This window comes from Sander lucioperca, chromosome 24 (assembly GCF_008315115.2).
Source record: "Sander lucioperca isolate FBNREF2018 chromosome 24, SLUC_FBN_1.2, whole genome shotgun sequence".
In the NCBI taxonomy this organism is placed as follows: domain Eukaryota; kingdom Metazoa; phylum Chordata; class Actinopteri; order Perciformes; family Percidae; genus Sander; species Sander lucioperca.
In genome coordinates, this window is record NC_050196.1 from 8,604,119 (window position 1) to 8,619,341 (window position 15,223).

Here is a 15,223-nt window from a genome sequence, read left to right on the forward strand (position 1 = left end):
AGACCGCTGGAAATGTGTATCGCACTTTTAGAAAACCCCCAAAATATACATATGCATGTTGTACAGCCTATAGTAAATGCATTCAGTTGCCAGTCTATTAAGTAGCTAAAACTAATGCAGTATAATACTATAAACTGGCAAGAGGGTAGTTCCACAACAAGTAGCTTCGGCATGGTAAAATGTGTTTACCTGTACATGTAAGGATAGTATTTAATTAACTTTCATTGGGGCTTTTGTAACATTGAAGTTGGCAGTTTAAATCCCCAGACCAGCTGGGAACACCTGGCTAGGGTAAATGACAGGCTTTTAAAGTTCCCTTTGAGCAACCCTCAACTGCTTCTGATACAAGAAGTCAATTGTGAGAATGTAAAGCAGAACATTTCTTAATTCACTTCCTAAGACTTCTGCAAAGGCCTAGTATCTGTAAGTGTGATTTATTTGAAGGAAAAAGCCTTTCACACAGTATCTGTTTGATTTCTAGAGTCACATCACTGAGCTTTCACCTTTTTACTTCAGATATGATCAGAAAGGCCATGATGTAGTGGAAACCTTCACAGGCTAGTAGTGTTCAACAGGGAGGGAGGGTCAATCAACAATAGTGAGCTAGTTTAACAAAAACTCAGTGCCGGTAGTCTACCCATGAATTGCATGGCTGCCTTTAAGTGCTCATATTATGCTCATTTTCAGGCTCATAATTGTATTTAGAGGTTGTACCAGAATAGCTTTGTGGTTTGATTTTCAAAAAACACCATGTTTTTGTTGTACTGCACATTGCTGCAGCTCCTCTTTTCACCCTGTGTGTTGAGCTCTCTGTTTTAGCTACAGAGTGAGGCATCACACTTCTGTTCCATCTTTGTTGGGAGTTGCACATGCACAGTAGCTAGGTAAGGACTACTAGCCAGTCAGAAGCAGAGTATGAGGGCGTGCCACGCTAGCAGCTAGGCGAGCATTATAACGTGTGTTACAAAGTGACGCACGGTCGTCACGGAAGTAAAGGCTGGACTACAATAGAGCTGTTTGGAGCAGTTTGTGAACAGTGTTTTTCTGTTGGAGATGGTAAGTCCCTTTGGGGTGGACTTTGGCCTTTTTCACTTTGTAAACCTATAACGTGCACTAAAAGATAACACTATTGGGAAAAGCATAATATGAGCACTTTAGTGACAATTGATTGAAATCCTGATTAAACACGATGACAGAGCAGATTTGTGCTACATAGAAAATAAAGATTTTTAGTTAAATTAACATTATCAGAGCAGGGCTTATGCCAGTGTCAGAGGAGATAATACAGTATTTACAGTGATCTGTACAAGCTGGTAAGCGAGGTGAACGTGCCTGACGGGAAGGTAAGAGAAAAATGTCAAATGAGGAGCTTCACATTAAAATATGGTGATTTAGTCAGTGATTCTCACAGGACAAACAGCTACAGAACCTCCAGTCTGCTTCTCCCTCCCTTTCATTCTTTTTCTGTTTCATTTGTCACCATACATTTAGTCTTTTCTCACATATAGTCCTCCTTTCTTCACTGTTCTATTGGAGCATGTCCACAAAAGCATCAAACTCATCAATGTTTTTCTCATAAACGGCCAGCTTCTCTGGCAGTGAGTCCTGCAAACAAGAAAGTACAAATACAAATCAGTTAGGACTAACATACATTAAGTTTTGCTCCGAACTTTGTGACATTTTTTATGTCTAATCAGAGTAAAAAACAAGAAGCGCGTTACCAAGTCATCGGCCATGGACTGGGAGCTGATGTGTAGTGAGAGGCTGGCTAGTTGAGGAGGGTTTTGAAACTCTCTGTAGAAAGTGCCCAGATCCATCGGCAACAAGTCGTCTTTAGAGAAGGCTGGACGCTACACACAAAGATAAAGAGTTTAAATTTCACAATCAAACATTTACAAATTGTCAGATTTATTTTAATGTAAAAAAAAAAAAAAAAAACCTGCAGCAAAAATAACAGATTAAAGAAGGGATACTCTAGGGGTGGCCTCTAGCTCACCCAGTTAGAGCGTTCACCCCATGTTGGCTGAGTCCTGCGGCCCTTTGCTGCGTGTCTTCCCCCATCTCTCTCCCCCTTTCATGTCTATCCACCGTCACTTAATAAAGGGAAAAGCCCCAAAAAATAATTCTTTAAAGAAGGGATACTGTACATCGAGGATTGCTCAGGTGCCGCAAGAAATTTCTGCTACCAAAACAAATTATTTGCAGAGGCACCGTTGCTCCATCCGGCGCTTAGCACCACCCAAGACGATTGGGACTGGTTTAAAGAAATGCCAATAAACCAGAGGACGTTTTTCTCCGACCCTGGAATGCTGTGTGGACTCCTCGGAGGAGGGTCTGGCAATGCGAGACTAAGAAGGGGTGTAACTACAGTAGGGAGCAGGCAGAACAGAATAGAGCAATATTTACGTACAAAGTCAACCATGACAAAGTCATCCTGCTGCCCTGATCCGTCTGAGCCCTGAGAATGGAGGCTGGCCTGCAGGGGGGACGGGCAAGGAGGAGAGTCTGGAGGCTGCACCTGAGAAAACACACACACACACACGTTCTTTGGCTGTAAAGACAAACCAAAGTACCCTGCTGTATGAGACAGACATTTTTGTGTATCTTTATCATAATATTTACCATGGGATCATTCTCCTCTGAGTCCAGGCCTCGAGGAGCAAATGCAGCGAATGGCAGGTCCAGACTGGCTGCTGTTATCTACACACACGCACGGTAAATTGAGTGCACTCTTTGGCGATTACATTTTTGTCACTACAAAACAATTGTAGGAGAGTTACTGGAGGAAGTACAAAGTTGATATGTTTCAAATCATATTTGATTTACCGGTGTGTTGGATTTATTGACAAAAGCTCCGATTTTCCGCGTGAACGCGTTGAGAGACTCCACGGGGTCAGAGGGAGAAACGCTCCTCCCTTCGTCCCTCCTCCTTTCTCCGCTGTGCGTCAGGCCGTCATCGCCGCCACTGGGAAGGGAAATGATCAAGTTATTGTTAAGATATTGATTAACCATCCAATATCTGACAACTGTGCAGCCACATATTTATTACTACAGGATTTCCATAATGGCAGTTCAGATTTACCACGATGCAGATGCTGAGGTGAAGTGATGTCAGGAGAGCATTACCTGCTGCCAGGTGTGTTGGCGGCGTGCTCTACTGTCAGATGGGCATCAGCTCCATGAGGAGGCTGGGGAACCAACACAACCCCACCATGCTCCTTCCCAGCATGCAAACCCTGAGGAGGAAGAACAGAGCAGAGTTATAGCAGACTCAGTAGAAAACTGTGATTTATAATTAGACGTATTGCCCACTCCTATGTATAAGAAACACTAAAATTACCACAAACTTATCAGGTGACATGTCACAGATACAGTATATCTGATATCAGTGTATATGGATCTGAAAGTGAATTGCTTGGCAACGGACTGGTGTATCACCTGGTTTGCAGCAGGGTGACAAAGCTCAGCAGCTCCTGCTTGAGCTGGATGATGATATGATAACCTGGAAGCATACAGCTACAGAGACAGACAGAAAGAAGAGGGGAAATTAATCACAAAACACGGCAGTGTAATGTTGGAGACACACGGTGTTGTCAGAACATCGGAGTTAGGCTCTTGAGATGGGTCAAAGATAAACGGGGTTTACTACTAGGGCTGGGTTAAAATAATCAATTCACCAATTAAAATTGATTTTTGTTTGAGTGATATATCGATTAATAAAATCCAGAAACCAATCTTTTAATATATGCCTTTTCACCATGTATGTATAAGTAAAAAGTACTATAAACAAACGTTTTGGGGGTCAATTCTTAAAAGGTCCAGTGTGTAACGTGTTTAGTTGTTCCATTATCAAAATCTGTGTTGCCCGTTCACAAACTTGTCCTTTTTCATGAATATTTACCACCACTACCATCAATTCCAAGTATTCCTTTTGGCTTGAAATTTTACATTTGCGTTCACACTTGCGTTCACATTGCGTTGAACTGGGGTAGACGCTCCATATTCATGTGCCATCTTGAAATACGGTTTTCGCTGTCACATGATAAACTCACAGGTGCTGCTAATGCTGCTAATGGGTATCGTAGCTTCCCCGGCCCCGGAAAGTTTGAAGAAGGAAACATGGAGCACCACACATATTCAAAATCCAAATTTCAGCAACAGGAGTCTTTCTTCTTCGCCCAGAAAAAGGATATTGAAAAGAGCAAGAGACCGGCTTTTTGAAGCGTGAAGGCTACCGTAGCTGTAATACGTACTTTGAACTGCGTGGCGTGAGAGAGTTGATTGCGATGTATGATCTCAGCGCTAGATGGGAGAAATTCCTACACATTGGACCTTTAATGTAAACAATAATCTGGTGCATTATAAAAAAATATTTGAGGGTTGCTTCTTGCTTGTACAATTTACAGCATACATACTCTGAGAATCTCTTATATTCAAGCTAAATTGGTATTAAACTGAAATTTCCCTAACCTAACGGATATCGAATCGGAAATGTAATCGAATTGGGAATGATTAGAGATACCCAGCCCTATTTACTACAGTGGTACATGTTGTAGAGATGATAAAGCATCATGATGAATCAGGAGCTACAGTGCTGAAGCTCTGCGCTGAAGTGACGGAACTAGTCACACAGTCAAAAAGGACGATGGTAAAAAATGATGCAACACACACCCCAAGACAGATGAGAAATCTGAGTGATCAGCAGTGTTTTTTTCAGTGCAGTTTCAAGGTACATCACACACAGTTACACTCTCATAGTGGCCAGTATAGACTCACAGTGTGAGTGACAAGTCCAGGAGCCAATGGAAGCGGCAGACTGTCCAGAGGGAGGGGCTTAGACAGTTTAGAGGGCGAAGGACTCAGTGTACACACACACTGAGATAGTGCAGACACGCATAGATAAACATACAATAAAAAGACAACAGGAAAGGAAACAGACAAAGAGAGAAAAGAGAAAGTGAAATAAAAAAGCAGGTATGAAAATGGAGAGAAGAAGTCACAGGATAAATAAAGAGACTGTAAAGAGGAGCAAGGGAGTGTGTCCTCTTACCTGTGAGGGGGGGGAGGTGGAGAAGGAGGTGGTGCAGACCTCCTGTGAATCCTGAACCCCTGCATATCCATCCTCCTCATCTGGAGCTCTGAAAACACACACATTATAATTTAGATGATTCAAGTTTTTGACAGCCTATTAGGTGCTGAAAACTCCAGCAACAAGGAAGCATAGTTATAAAACCAATGGATAATTGACCTTATTTCGTCATTAAAGCATACATACACTTTCAGACTTTTCAGGCAACCTAAAATGTTATATTCTGTTGATGCAGATGACTCATAAATGAAATCAGAGTCTCGCACACATTAGTCACCTCCAAAGGATGAATTACGTCACCTAAAATTTCCTGATTGTTTGCTGAGACTCCACTGCAGCAGCTGCATCTATGTGTGTTTGGTGGTCATTAAACTTTGAGTGGAGTTGTGTCCAGATTTTCATTTTTAAATGAATGGTTGCTTTCATTTCCACAGCTTTCTGTAGCTACCTGTAGTTGCAGGGATGTCCCATGTTTGCACGCTGGCTGCTGCAGGGAGGATCCACAAAGTGATCCACGATGATCCCCATGATTGGAGCTGACCGCTCAAACTGTCTGCAGAAGACGACATTTCAACAGTTGACTAGTTATGCTCATTTTGGTCTCTGAAAAAAATCCTTTGTAAGAAGACGGACTACGTTTACGTGCACATAATTCCGGGTTTTGCCCTTATTCCGAAAAAAAGACGATAGTCCGACTAAGCTGTTTACATGGCTAAAGTGAATGTTTCACTAATATTCCTGTTTACATGCAGCGGTGGAAAATAGGATTTTTGTCAAAGTTTTCCACCAGTGGCGGACTTGTTTGACTGTGCAAACACAGGCTCCCTCTTGAATTTCTTTGACCACCTTCTTGAAAAGGTAAACCTGTTGATATCCAAGTCTTTCATAATGTTTAAAAGTAGGTGTGTTTCTCCTCCTTTTCTTTTGGGCATGCACCTCTACCACAGCCCTACAAACGGTTGGCTAGTGCGTTTGTGTACAACAACTATAGCAACGCACAGGGCTGACCATAAGACATAAAAAGGCAAGAGGCTGTAATTTGGCCGTAAAGACACATATTCCGAATGCGCTGTATAATACATGTCCAAAGAATGCCTCTAAAACCCAAATAATACCGGCATATCCCACGTCTTAATCAGAAAATGGTACATTCTTAAAAAAAAAAAAAAAAAAAGGCCTTATTCGGAATATCCCAACGGAATATGCTGTATACATGACCTGTTTCGAATTCGGAATATTGTCATATTCGGAATAATAGTGGAATATTGGTGTGCATGTAAACATACTCACTGATGTTTCACATATGTTACCTGTTGGACATGAATGCCAGGTTGATGCGATAAGCACATGAAAGTGTGATTGTGCCAACAGGGGTGCCAACGACACCAACACGCACCGTCTGAAAACCTTAAAATCAAACTTCAGTGAACAAGCATATCAGCTAATGGAATGCAGTGAATTTGATTCCATATTTAAAAATAAATGTATTACACGTTAGAGACATTTTCAGTGTAACTTCTAGTTCATTTATCCTAAATATGAAGTTGTTGGTCTCACATATTACAGTAAATTATGCCTTTAATAACAAAACTACTCTAAAGGTCAGGCATGGTATTTGGCGTTTTATTCTCTGTCCTTTTATATGACTTTCAGGACTATTAACAGTGTATAATTAATATTTCATTTGGTTCCTGGGCAGTTCAGGATTTTTTTTTATGTGGTAAGCACCAGAAGACAAAAAAATGATTTACTGAAATACCTATAACTTCTTAGTCTGTAAGGTTTTACACATATACGTGCACCACAGTGTAAAACCTTCTTTGTTTAAGGTCTACTGTTAAATACGTAGGTTTGGGGCTGTTAGTCCAGAGTCTTGTTGTCAGTGATTTACGACATGTCAGTCAAGAAGCAGAGTATACGGTTACCTTCTCCTAATCCACTCAGCTGTACTTCCCCGAAGTAAATCCTAGACATGAGAGAGGCAGAAACAGATGGTGATATATGTCATACATCAATTAAATGTAACAGGATACAGATCAAAGCTGGTGTAGCTTGGCAGTAAGGCCCTTAAACCAGCTGTTTAACAAGACAGGTATAATAGTCCACTCACCTGTATAATATGACATAGTCGTGTCCTTGCTTTCTAGACAGTTTATAAGCAGGTGTTACTCTGGTGATGGCCAGCAGAGACTTCAGAAGGACAGACAGACGATTGTAGACTGTATATGAAACCTTGATGTCCTTATCACACCTACAGTAGAGACAGACAACACATTGATTTCAGCATTTGAAATAAATGTCAACCTAATAATAGGGTAGAGTCCAACATAAATATGTCTAACAGCTCAAAATAAAGCCAGAATCGCAGCTTTCCTAAAGTGTTTTGTATAATCCCATGGGTTGTTGTGTGGATCTGTTGGTGACAGTCTAGCAGGGAGCAGTTTTCAAACAACAGCAGCACGTCAGAGATGTGATTTAAATAAAAAATGTCCTGGACACAGAGACTACTTTGTCTCTGCCATGAAATAAATTAAATCATCTGACACTCGCTGTCAGTTTCATTACTGAAACTGCTGGCTGTGTTTTTATTTTTGGACTGCTCCACTGTTCTCTTACTCACAAAGCTATAGATTGTTGATTACATGTGTCAGACAGCAACATTTTGGCAGAGAGAAGTCATCATGAGTGCTGCACATGATGAAGCGACCATTACAGCACAGTACTGGGGTCCATTACATCAGATACAGATCTGTGGTCCTCCCGGGTAATCATGTGCATACTATACAACTTTATAGAGCCACAGAAAATATGCCAGCACTGACAAACGTCTTACTTTTATATACACAAACATTTGGCCACTAAAAACAGGTGGGAAAATATCTACTCACTTTTCATTCATCTCCAGGCACCAGGTCTCTAACTCCATTGAGTCACCCTGAGTGAGACAGAGAGACACAGAAAGATTAACATGGAAACATTAAAGTAGACTTAAAAATAAATACATACATACACATATATACATATATTTTAATTGAAACACACAGGAGTAAATGAGCAGTCCGTTTACTGTTCTAAATGTATAAGACTGGAGCCCCGTTTTACCTCTGATGTCTTCAGGGAGATCTCGACACACATGGAGCGTCCGATGCCTGGAAGTTGGCCAGCCAGTGCCTTCTTGGCTTCATGAGTCACCTCTGGGATGTCTTTGATGGCCAAATTAAACTAGAAGAAAAAGTAACAACCAACATTAATTTAATTTACACTTAAACATCTTTACAGAAGAAGACCAACAGTTCAAGCCAGCTAGTTGAAGATCTACAGTGAACTGTAAATCCGATCAATAATTTCAATAGAAAAAAGGTAAAAGAATAACAAAATTATTTTTACCCAATCAGAGCCAGTAGGCGATGAGGACGAGCGAGTGCATATCTTCTCTCCGAGACGAGCTTGGACAATCACCTGGACGGTCTACAAACAGGACATAAGAAAACTTTACTAGTCAGCAGTGAAGGACTATCCAGAGTAACAGCAACATTGTTTATGGAAGAACGTGTTGTTGTTGAATATGTTTAAATGTCCTTTTTCAAAGCAGTGAGCACCACAAATAAAATACATCTCATTTGTTTTGGTGGGAAGGCAGAAATATCAGTGGCAAGTTTCTCAAAACTTATAAACAAATAAAACCAAAACTGCCCACATGGCTAGAACCAATGGAGATAAGTGAGAAAATGTTTTTTTTTTAAGAACCAACCCTTTAAAGAAGTGTGAGAAACAAAACTACTACTCCTACACCCCAGGCCTTTAGAGACCTACAATCACAGATTCTACATGCATCCTATGTTGGAAACAAGAGCATCAAACTGGCTTCTTACCTTCAAGGCAAAGAACTTAATGAATTTGTCCAAGTCTTTTTTATCCTGGGGACTCAGGCCACTGTCCATGTTGTCAGGACCCTGCAATCAAACAAGACAACCAATTAGAGATGAACACTCACAGTGATTGTTATCCACTTTAAGCTGTAAAAAAAAAAGTAAGTTAAGTTAAAGTAATTAGAGGAAATACGTTTCCTGGCCAGTTCAGCAATCATCCCATTCCTGAACATTGCGAACAACTAATTTTGCCACTGCATCCAAAATTATATTTAATTATTAATTTAAATTGTAAAATACAAATAACTGCTGAGAAAATGTGAATACATGTCAACTACAATAACCACAGAATACATTCCTTACGCTTCTTAAACAATAATACAGCTCAGTTAAAACCATAGACTGTATATAAAGAGGTTAAAACCAAGCCAATTTCGGACCAAAACAAGCCATTTTGACCACATATACAGTGCTTTGCTAACTAGCAATTTAACGATTACTAACTGAAAGCAATGTATAATACAATGAGAATGCTGCCTTCGGTATTTACAGGAAAAATAATGTATATCACAATTGTTTCTAACCCTCATATAGCATCTGTTTATGTTTCAAGTTAGCAAGTGAGGCCTCCACGTTGACATGAAATTGGCCAAATATTTGGATGTTAAATTACAGAATACCGATAACCACCTCACACGGTTCACTACATCACCTGGCAAATTAAATAAACCGCAATACCTTAATTACATCGACAATAACATAAGGTTCGCAAAGAGGAGGCACAGTCGCTGGATTGGTGACTCTGACCAACTAGCTAGCGTTAGCCTGTGGCTAATGTTAGCTAACGTTAGCTGAAAACCACGCACTTAACTTCATCACAAAACAGCAAAACTTACATTAGCTTTTCCCTTAGGAATGTAGCTTCAATAAAATACAAATTAATTTAATAAAGATGGCACGCAAAGCTGTGTTCCTCAGACATTTACACGCCCAATTCAGATGTACACACGTCAACAGCGACTGTTTATCTTCTCCATGTCGACGTGTTTGGATAGCAGTACTTTCCCAACGGCACTTTCGTTTATTTTTTCAAATGTCTGTAAAATGTACAGTCAATAAAACACGAGACAACACACACATACATTGTGAGAATATTAACAAGAAAACACAGTCTTGTTAACATTCTAGTTTTTTAATAAAACGATAATAAAATGCCTCTTCCTGTGTCGAATCTGTTAATGTGCGTCGCAAATTGGGTGTTCCTGTTCCTTGTTTTGGTTGACAAATGCTGCATGACTTCTCAAAAGGTAAGAGCTCTTTCCTTGACAATGCAAAGGAAATCATTTATGCTTTAATTTTCATTTACAGCTATTCAGCTGTGTGTTTGGACAGTTGTCTCCACTAGCACGTATAGCTGAAATTAGGAAAGCTCAAATGCTAGGTAGTTAGCTAGATGTAGCTAGTAGTTAGCACCATATACTGTAAATATTAACAGTCTATGGTTAGCACGTTGGTTTGACTTGATTCAGTATAATAACTAACTATAATCAATGTTAGCTATAAAACATGATCATAGTTTTTCCATGCTGGAAAGCCATAACCGTCCACAATTTTCAGCTAGCAAGGGCTATATTGATATTGACACTGTGATAAGATAAAATAAATAAATAAAATAAAACTGTGATAATCTCTATATTATATTATAACATACATGACAAAATAGAATACTTTCTAAAGTAGTGTGTACAAAGTGTGTTGATTCCAGCCTTAATATGGTGGTAAAATCATACAAGCATATCCTATTGAGGCAAAGAACATAGTGTTTGTGGAAATTAATTATTGCGTTCTGTGCATGTTTACAGTGTGGAAGAATATTACACTATAAACGTCAAATAAGAATATAACAAAAAACTTGTAATGAGTGAAAACTATTTATTGATGTTAATGTATTATTCCCACAGCATGGCGATCCCTATAGCCATCTTGGACTGTGATCTACTCTTACACGGTCGAGGCCAAAAGACCCTGGACCGCTTTGACCTGGACTCTGTCTCAGACGATTTCCTCCTCACGCAATTTGGCTTCCCCAGAGAGTTTATTCTGTATCTGGTGGAAATACTCAGAGAGGTGAGTATGTGCTGATCCTCAGTTTTGAATCATCCCATCCAATCAACTAGTCCTTTAAATGTGTTTATGTGGATGTATTTGTGTGTGTCAGGCTCTCTGTAGACGTACCCAGCGGTCCAGAGCCATCAGTCCTGAAGTCCAGGTGTTGGCTGCTTTAGGCTTCTACACATCTGGCTCATTCCAGACATCTATGGGAGATACCATAGGGATCAGCCAGGCGTCAATGTCAAGATGTGTGTCTAACGTGACCAGAGCCCTGGTGGAGAAAGCTCCCCAGTTCATCACGTTCAACAGGTATGATACCATGCTATTCTGCTGGATTACATATGTGGCTTTTGTTATTATATCATGCTAATAGTATCACCATGCAGCTGTACTGCCCTTTTGATAACACAAACAAAATATTAACAACATTAAGAATAGGAGGAAAAAATTACAATAACAGCAATATTGATGTTCCCAAACAGAGATCCCTCCTGCATAGAGCAGTCCTTCCAGGCGTTTCAGAGGGTGGCAGGATTCCCAGGAGTTCTGGGTGTGCTGGACTGTGTTCAGGTTCACTATATTATACCGTATTAACACTTTTGAACACTTTGTACGAAGGTGACAGCCTAACTGATATTCTTTTCCCTTCATCTCCAGGTCACCATCAAAGCTCCAAACAGCGAAGACTCGTCATACGTGAACAAGAAGGGGTTTCACTCTGTGGGCTGTCAGCTGGTTTGTGATGTCAGAGGATTGTTACTCAGCGCAGAAACAAACTGGCCAGGAGGACTCCGAGACAATGATGTTCTAGAAAGATCTGCCCTCCACAAACAGCTGCAGGGCACAGAGGAGGGCTGGCTGCTGGGTGAGACGTGGATTTTAGACTTCTTACATCATTCCGTATAGTCTGAAAAGATCCGGGATTAAAGACCTTTTCTGATTTTCCAGGTGACCGTCGTTACCCTCTCAGGAAGTGGTTGATGACCCCGGTCGACTGCCCAGAGTCCCCTGCGGAGTTTCAGTATAATCTGGCCCACACTGCCACACATGAGATAGTGGACAGAACCTTCAGAGCCATTCAGACCAGATTCAAATGTTTGGACGGCACCAAAGGATACCTGCAGGTATTTTTTTCTATGCTATGTTAACCTCTCCCTGTGAAAAAAAGAAGTACAGAGCAGCATCGTACTGACAGAAGTGTCATCCAACTATCTTGTCCCCTCTCCTCTCCTCTCCTACAGTATTCTCCAGAGAGGAGTTCGTCCATCCTGCTGGCCTGCTGTGTTCTCCATAATGCCTCCCTGCAGTCTGGATTAGACGCCTGGACTCTGGAGAGAACCGACCCTCTGGAGCAGCCCGAGAGCCTCGAACAGAGACCCGAGGACCGCGACAGCCAGGCAGAGGACCTCCGAAAACAGCTCATAGTCAAACACTTCAGCTAAACTGCTGGTCGAGGTCAAAAAGAGATCAAGACTAAATTAAGACTGGGACCACAGCAAAGCTATCTCTTCTTTTTTTTTTTTTTTTTAACAAATTACATAAAAGTCACATTTAAAGCAAGAAAGTCCACAGACACAGTGTTGCTGATGCAGTTTTTTTATATTTTGCTGGTATCTACTCTACTGACTACACTAAGATAATATACTTGTATATGGAGGAACATGCAAGACGCTATACAACAAACCAAGACAACATTATACCCAAACACATTTCAAATAGCTGGAGTCTCTGAAAAGTGCTTGATTATTCTCTCTTTAACATATTCATGAAGAGGTTAGAATAATCAAACACTCCCTGGTGTTTTACAACTACTCGGACTGTGTGCAGCTGCTGCGTTATCAAGGTTTCTTTACAAGTGGAAAAAGTCACCCTCCCTTTAGTTTTTAATCCCTCCCCACATACCATCTTCCTTCCCGAAAGAATCCAATGATCTTCTCCATTTTTTTCTTCTTTCCCACGTGATTCCACAGGTCAAAATCCTGGACTATGTCACAATACAAAAACAAGGCCCCTATTTACAACAACTGCACATTAGGTTGTCATTATTTATGTACACTGATGTATTAAGACTGTTATGGGTGAGAATGACAGGATGTTTGTGCAATGGGCTGCAGTCACTTGAAGATTTTTGTGTACACACACGGTATGAGGGACACAAAATGAAACAGATACAGAAATGAATCAGAAAAAACGGTGTAAATTGTAATGTTTTGGTGAGTATTTCATAACTCTGAATAGTTTCCTCAGGGATTTGGGCTGGGAAATGTCTGTTTTCAGAGCTTTTAATTTGAAGGAATACCAAGACAATAATTGTTTAAAAAATAAATTCTCACATTGTCAGAATAGTGGTGAAGAAATAAAAGAGTTTTTGTACATGTTCGGATGTTCCTTCAAATTATGGAGAAAACAAAGCTAGTGGTGTTTTACTTCCTGGAATGTATTAGTCCCCTGATTAGCTTCATCAATATATACACACTTTCTACAAACAGGAATAAATACAATATACGCTGCTGTCGCATGAGCCCATTTTGCATCAATGTTTAGATTTTGCTTGGTTTGAGGTTATGAGAATCTTTGGAGATACATTTATGACAGAAACATATCAACATAAGCAGTAGTGTCAATGTTTTAATTATTTAAAATTCTGCAGTTGATTTGTGATGAATTTCTTTGGCTCTTTGGTCAAGAAACTTGAGGGTAAAAATGACCTTTAAAGGTTTAATTGTATGAGCTAATGGCATTTTTAAATCAGGAGGGGGAACTAATCAGACCCTTGTAGGTTTTCATGCGACAGCAGTGAACATAAACACTGTATTACAGTTAAACAAACACAAACAGATCACGTCAAAGTTTTACTCTCCATGTAACGGCATGTTAACTACACACCATCATGTAAAACGTCATCATTCTAAATGCCAAAACACAACATACAATTTCTTTTTTTTTTTCTTGCATAAAATAAATATGCTATTTTTTGATGCTCAGAATATATTATAAGTTGTATTTTGGTTATTTTTTTTTGGTAAACATTATTTTTAAAAAAAACACAAAAACAAGACAATTACATAACATAAACTAACCTTAAAATCATGTTCATTATTTCTTTTTTGTTGCATAAATTAAATATGCTCTTTTTTTGATGCTGCAAATATATTACATATACAATTTTAAATTCCATAAAAATACTTTTATGTCATGTTTCCCAACCTCTGTCAGGACCCCTTTAATGGTCCGTTGGTATCAAAATATGGTCCCCCCCCCCACAAAATTATGCAGAATTTGGACGTGAAAAATGGAATTTAACTGCAGTGATCGGTTAAAAAGCGGAAAAACTAAACTTGTTGTAACTCTTGACTGCAAACACATCACACAACTGTTTGGTAAGCAATTCAAACCAAGGCTGGCTGGTGGCAAAGGTGAATTTGAAAAGCCTTTACATCCACAGGCATGTGAAATAAAATATTTCCCCAGATAAATCCTGAACATTGATCCAGTTTATGATTACTTAAAAGAAAAAAAACTAGAGATATGCCAAAATGAGCATCAAGACGCCAGCCCTGATTTAAACAAACAGTGTGTAATCTAGTTAGATTTACGTTTCCAGGTTTATAGCTGCGTGTGTGGGCTTTAGGTGTAAGGCCAAGTTGGTCATATTTGACTAAAGTAAGTGGAAGGCACTTTTAAAATGACACAGCTTTCTTTTAAAGGGTTGTTAGTAGCAGTACATGTTGCATTCATTATGTACTGTTACTAACATAGAGCTGAAACGATTAGTTGATTGACAGAGAGTTAATCAGCAACAATTTTATATTTTTGATAATGGATTAATGACAAAAGTCAGTTAACAAAAAAAGTACTCTGGTTCCAGCTTCTCTAATGTGATGATTCATTGTTTTATCAAAAAAATAACCAATTTAACAAATAATCAAACAAATTGTTAGTTGCAGCCCTTTATCGACATACGGTATGTGATTGGTTAAAAATGAAAGCACTAACCCGATGTAGGGCATCTAGAGTGGCTTGGAGGTAAAATACCATGTGCTAACATAAACTCCCACAGTGGAGGTCTAGCAAGTATCCATATTATATATATATATATATATATATATATATATATATAACCTTATATAAAGGTGTATCATTCTATGTTTCC

At 39.5% G+C, this 15,223-nt stretch overlaps 2 protein-coding genes across 4 annotated transcripts; one reads left to right on the forward strand and one right to left on the reverse strand.

Moving 5' to 3' along the window:
* Positions 1-1,202: 1,202 nt before the first annotated feature.
* Positions 1,203-10,115, reverse strand: atg13 (ATG13 autophagy related 13 homolog (S. cerevisiae)). 3 transcript variants are annotated; one of them, XM_031292149.2, is made up of 18 exons: positions 9,855-10,115; positions 8,962-9,042; positions 8,477-8,557; positions 8,192-8,311; positions 7,978-8,024; positions 7,200-7,340; positions 7,015-7,055; positions 6,400-6,496; positions 5,538-5,642; positions 5,051-5,138; positions 4,777-4,875; positions 3,439-3,516; positions 3,127-3,236; positions 2,827-2,965; positions 2,623-2,700; positions 2,411-2,518; positions 1,722-1,850; positions 1,203-1,605 (listed from the first exon to the last, which is right to left on the reverse strand). In XM_031292149.2, exons 2-18 carry the CDS (start codon positions 9,028-9,030, stop codon positions 1,528-1,530), a joined length of 1,608 nt encoding a protein of 535 aa, XP_031148009.1. In that variant the 5' UTR covers positions 9,031-9,042; positions 9,855-10,115; the 3' UTR covers positions 1,203-1,527. The 3 variants fall into 3 exon arrangements, with proteins under 3 accessions (XP_031148009.1, XP_035854522.1, XP_031148011.1); XM_035998629.1 differs by lacking the exon at positions 9,855-10,115 and adding an exon at positions 9,697-9,715; XM_031292151.2 differs by lacking the exon at positions 4,777-4,875 and having other exon boundaries at positions 9,855-10,114.
* harbi1 (harbinger transposase derived 1) lies at positions 10,078-13,448 on the forward strand. The gene is made up of 7 exons (XM_031292157.2): positions 10,078-10,265; positions 10,920-11,085; positions 11,177-11,379; positions 11,553-11,640; positions 11,728-11,935; positions 12,019-12,194; positions 12,312-13,448. The coding sequence occupies exons 2-7, from the start codon at positions 10,921-10,923 to the stop codon at positions 12,510-12,512; spliced, it is 1,041 nt and encodes a 346-aa protein (XP_031148017.1). The 5' UTR covers positions 10,078-10,265; position 10,920; the 3' UTR covers positions 12,513-13,448.
* The last annotated feature ends 1,775 nt before the right edge of the window (positions 13,449-15,223 follow it).

Excerpts from the sequence above, each read along its gene's own strand:
- atg13 (XM_031292149.2), bottom strand. The coding sequence starts at position 9,030 with ATGGACAGTGGCCTGAGTCCCCAGGATAAAAAAGACTTGGACAAATTC. Across the intron at positions 8,312-8,476 it reads CGCCTACTGGCTCTGATTGG|TTTAATTTGGCCATCAAAGA; the intron begins GTAAAAATAATT and ends TTTTTCTTCTAG. Across the intron at positions 4,876-5,050 it reads CCACCTCCCCCCCCTCACAG|TGTGTGTGTACACTGAGTCC; the intron begins GTAAGAGGACAC and ends GCACTATCTCAG.
- harbi1 (XM_031292157.2), top strand. The coding sequence starts at position 10,921 with ATGGCGATCCCTATAGCCATCTTGGACTGTGATCTACTCTTACACGGT. Across the intron at positions 11,641-11,727 it reads GTGTGCTGGACTGTGTTCAG|GTCACCATCAAAGCTCCAAA; the intron begins GTTCACTATATT and ends CTTCATCTCCAG. Across the intron at positions 11,936-12,018 it reads AGAGGAGGGCTGGCTGCTGG|GTGACCGTCGTTACCCTCTC; the intron begins GTGAGACGTGGA and ends CTGATTTTCCAG.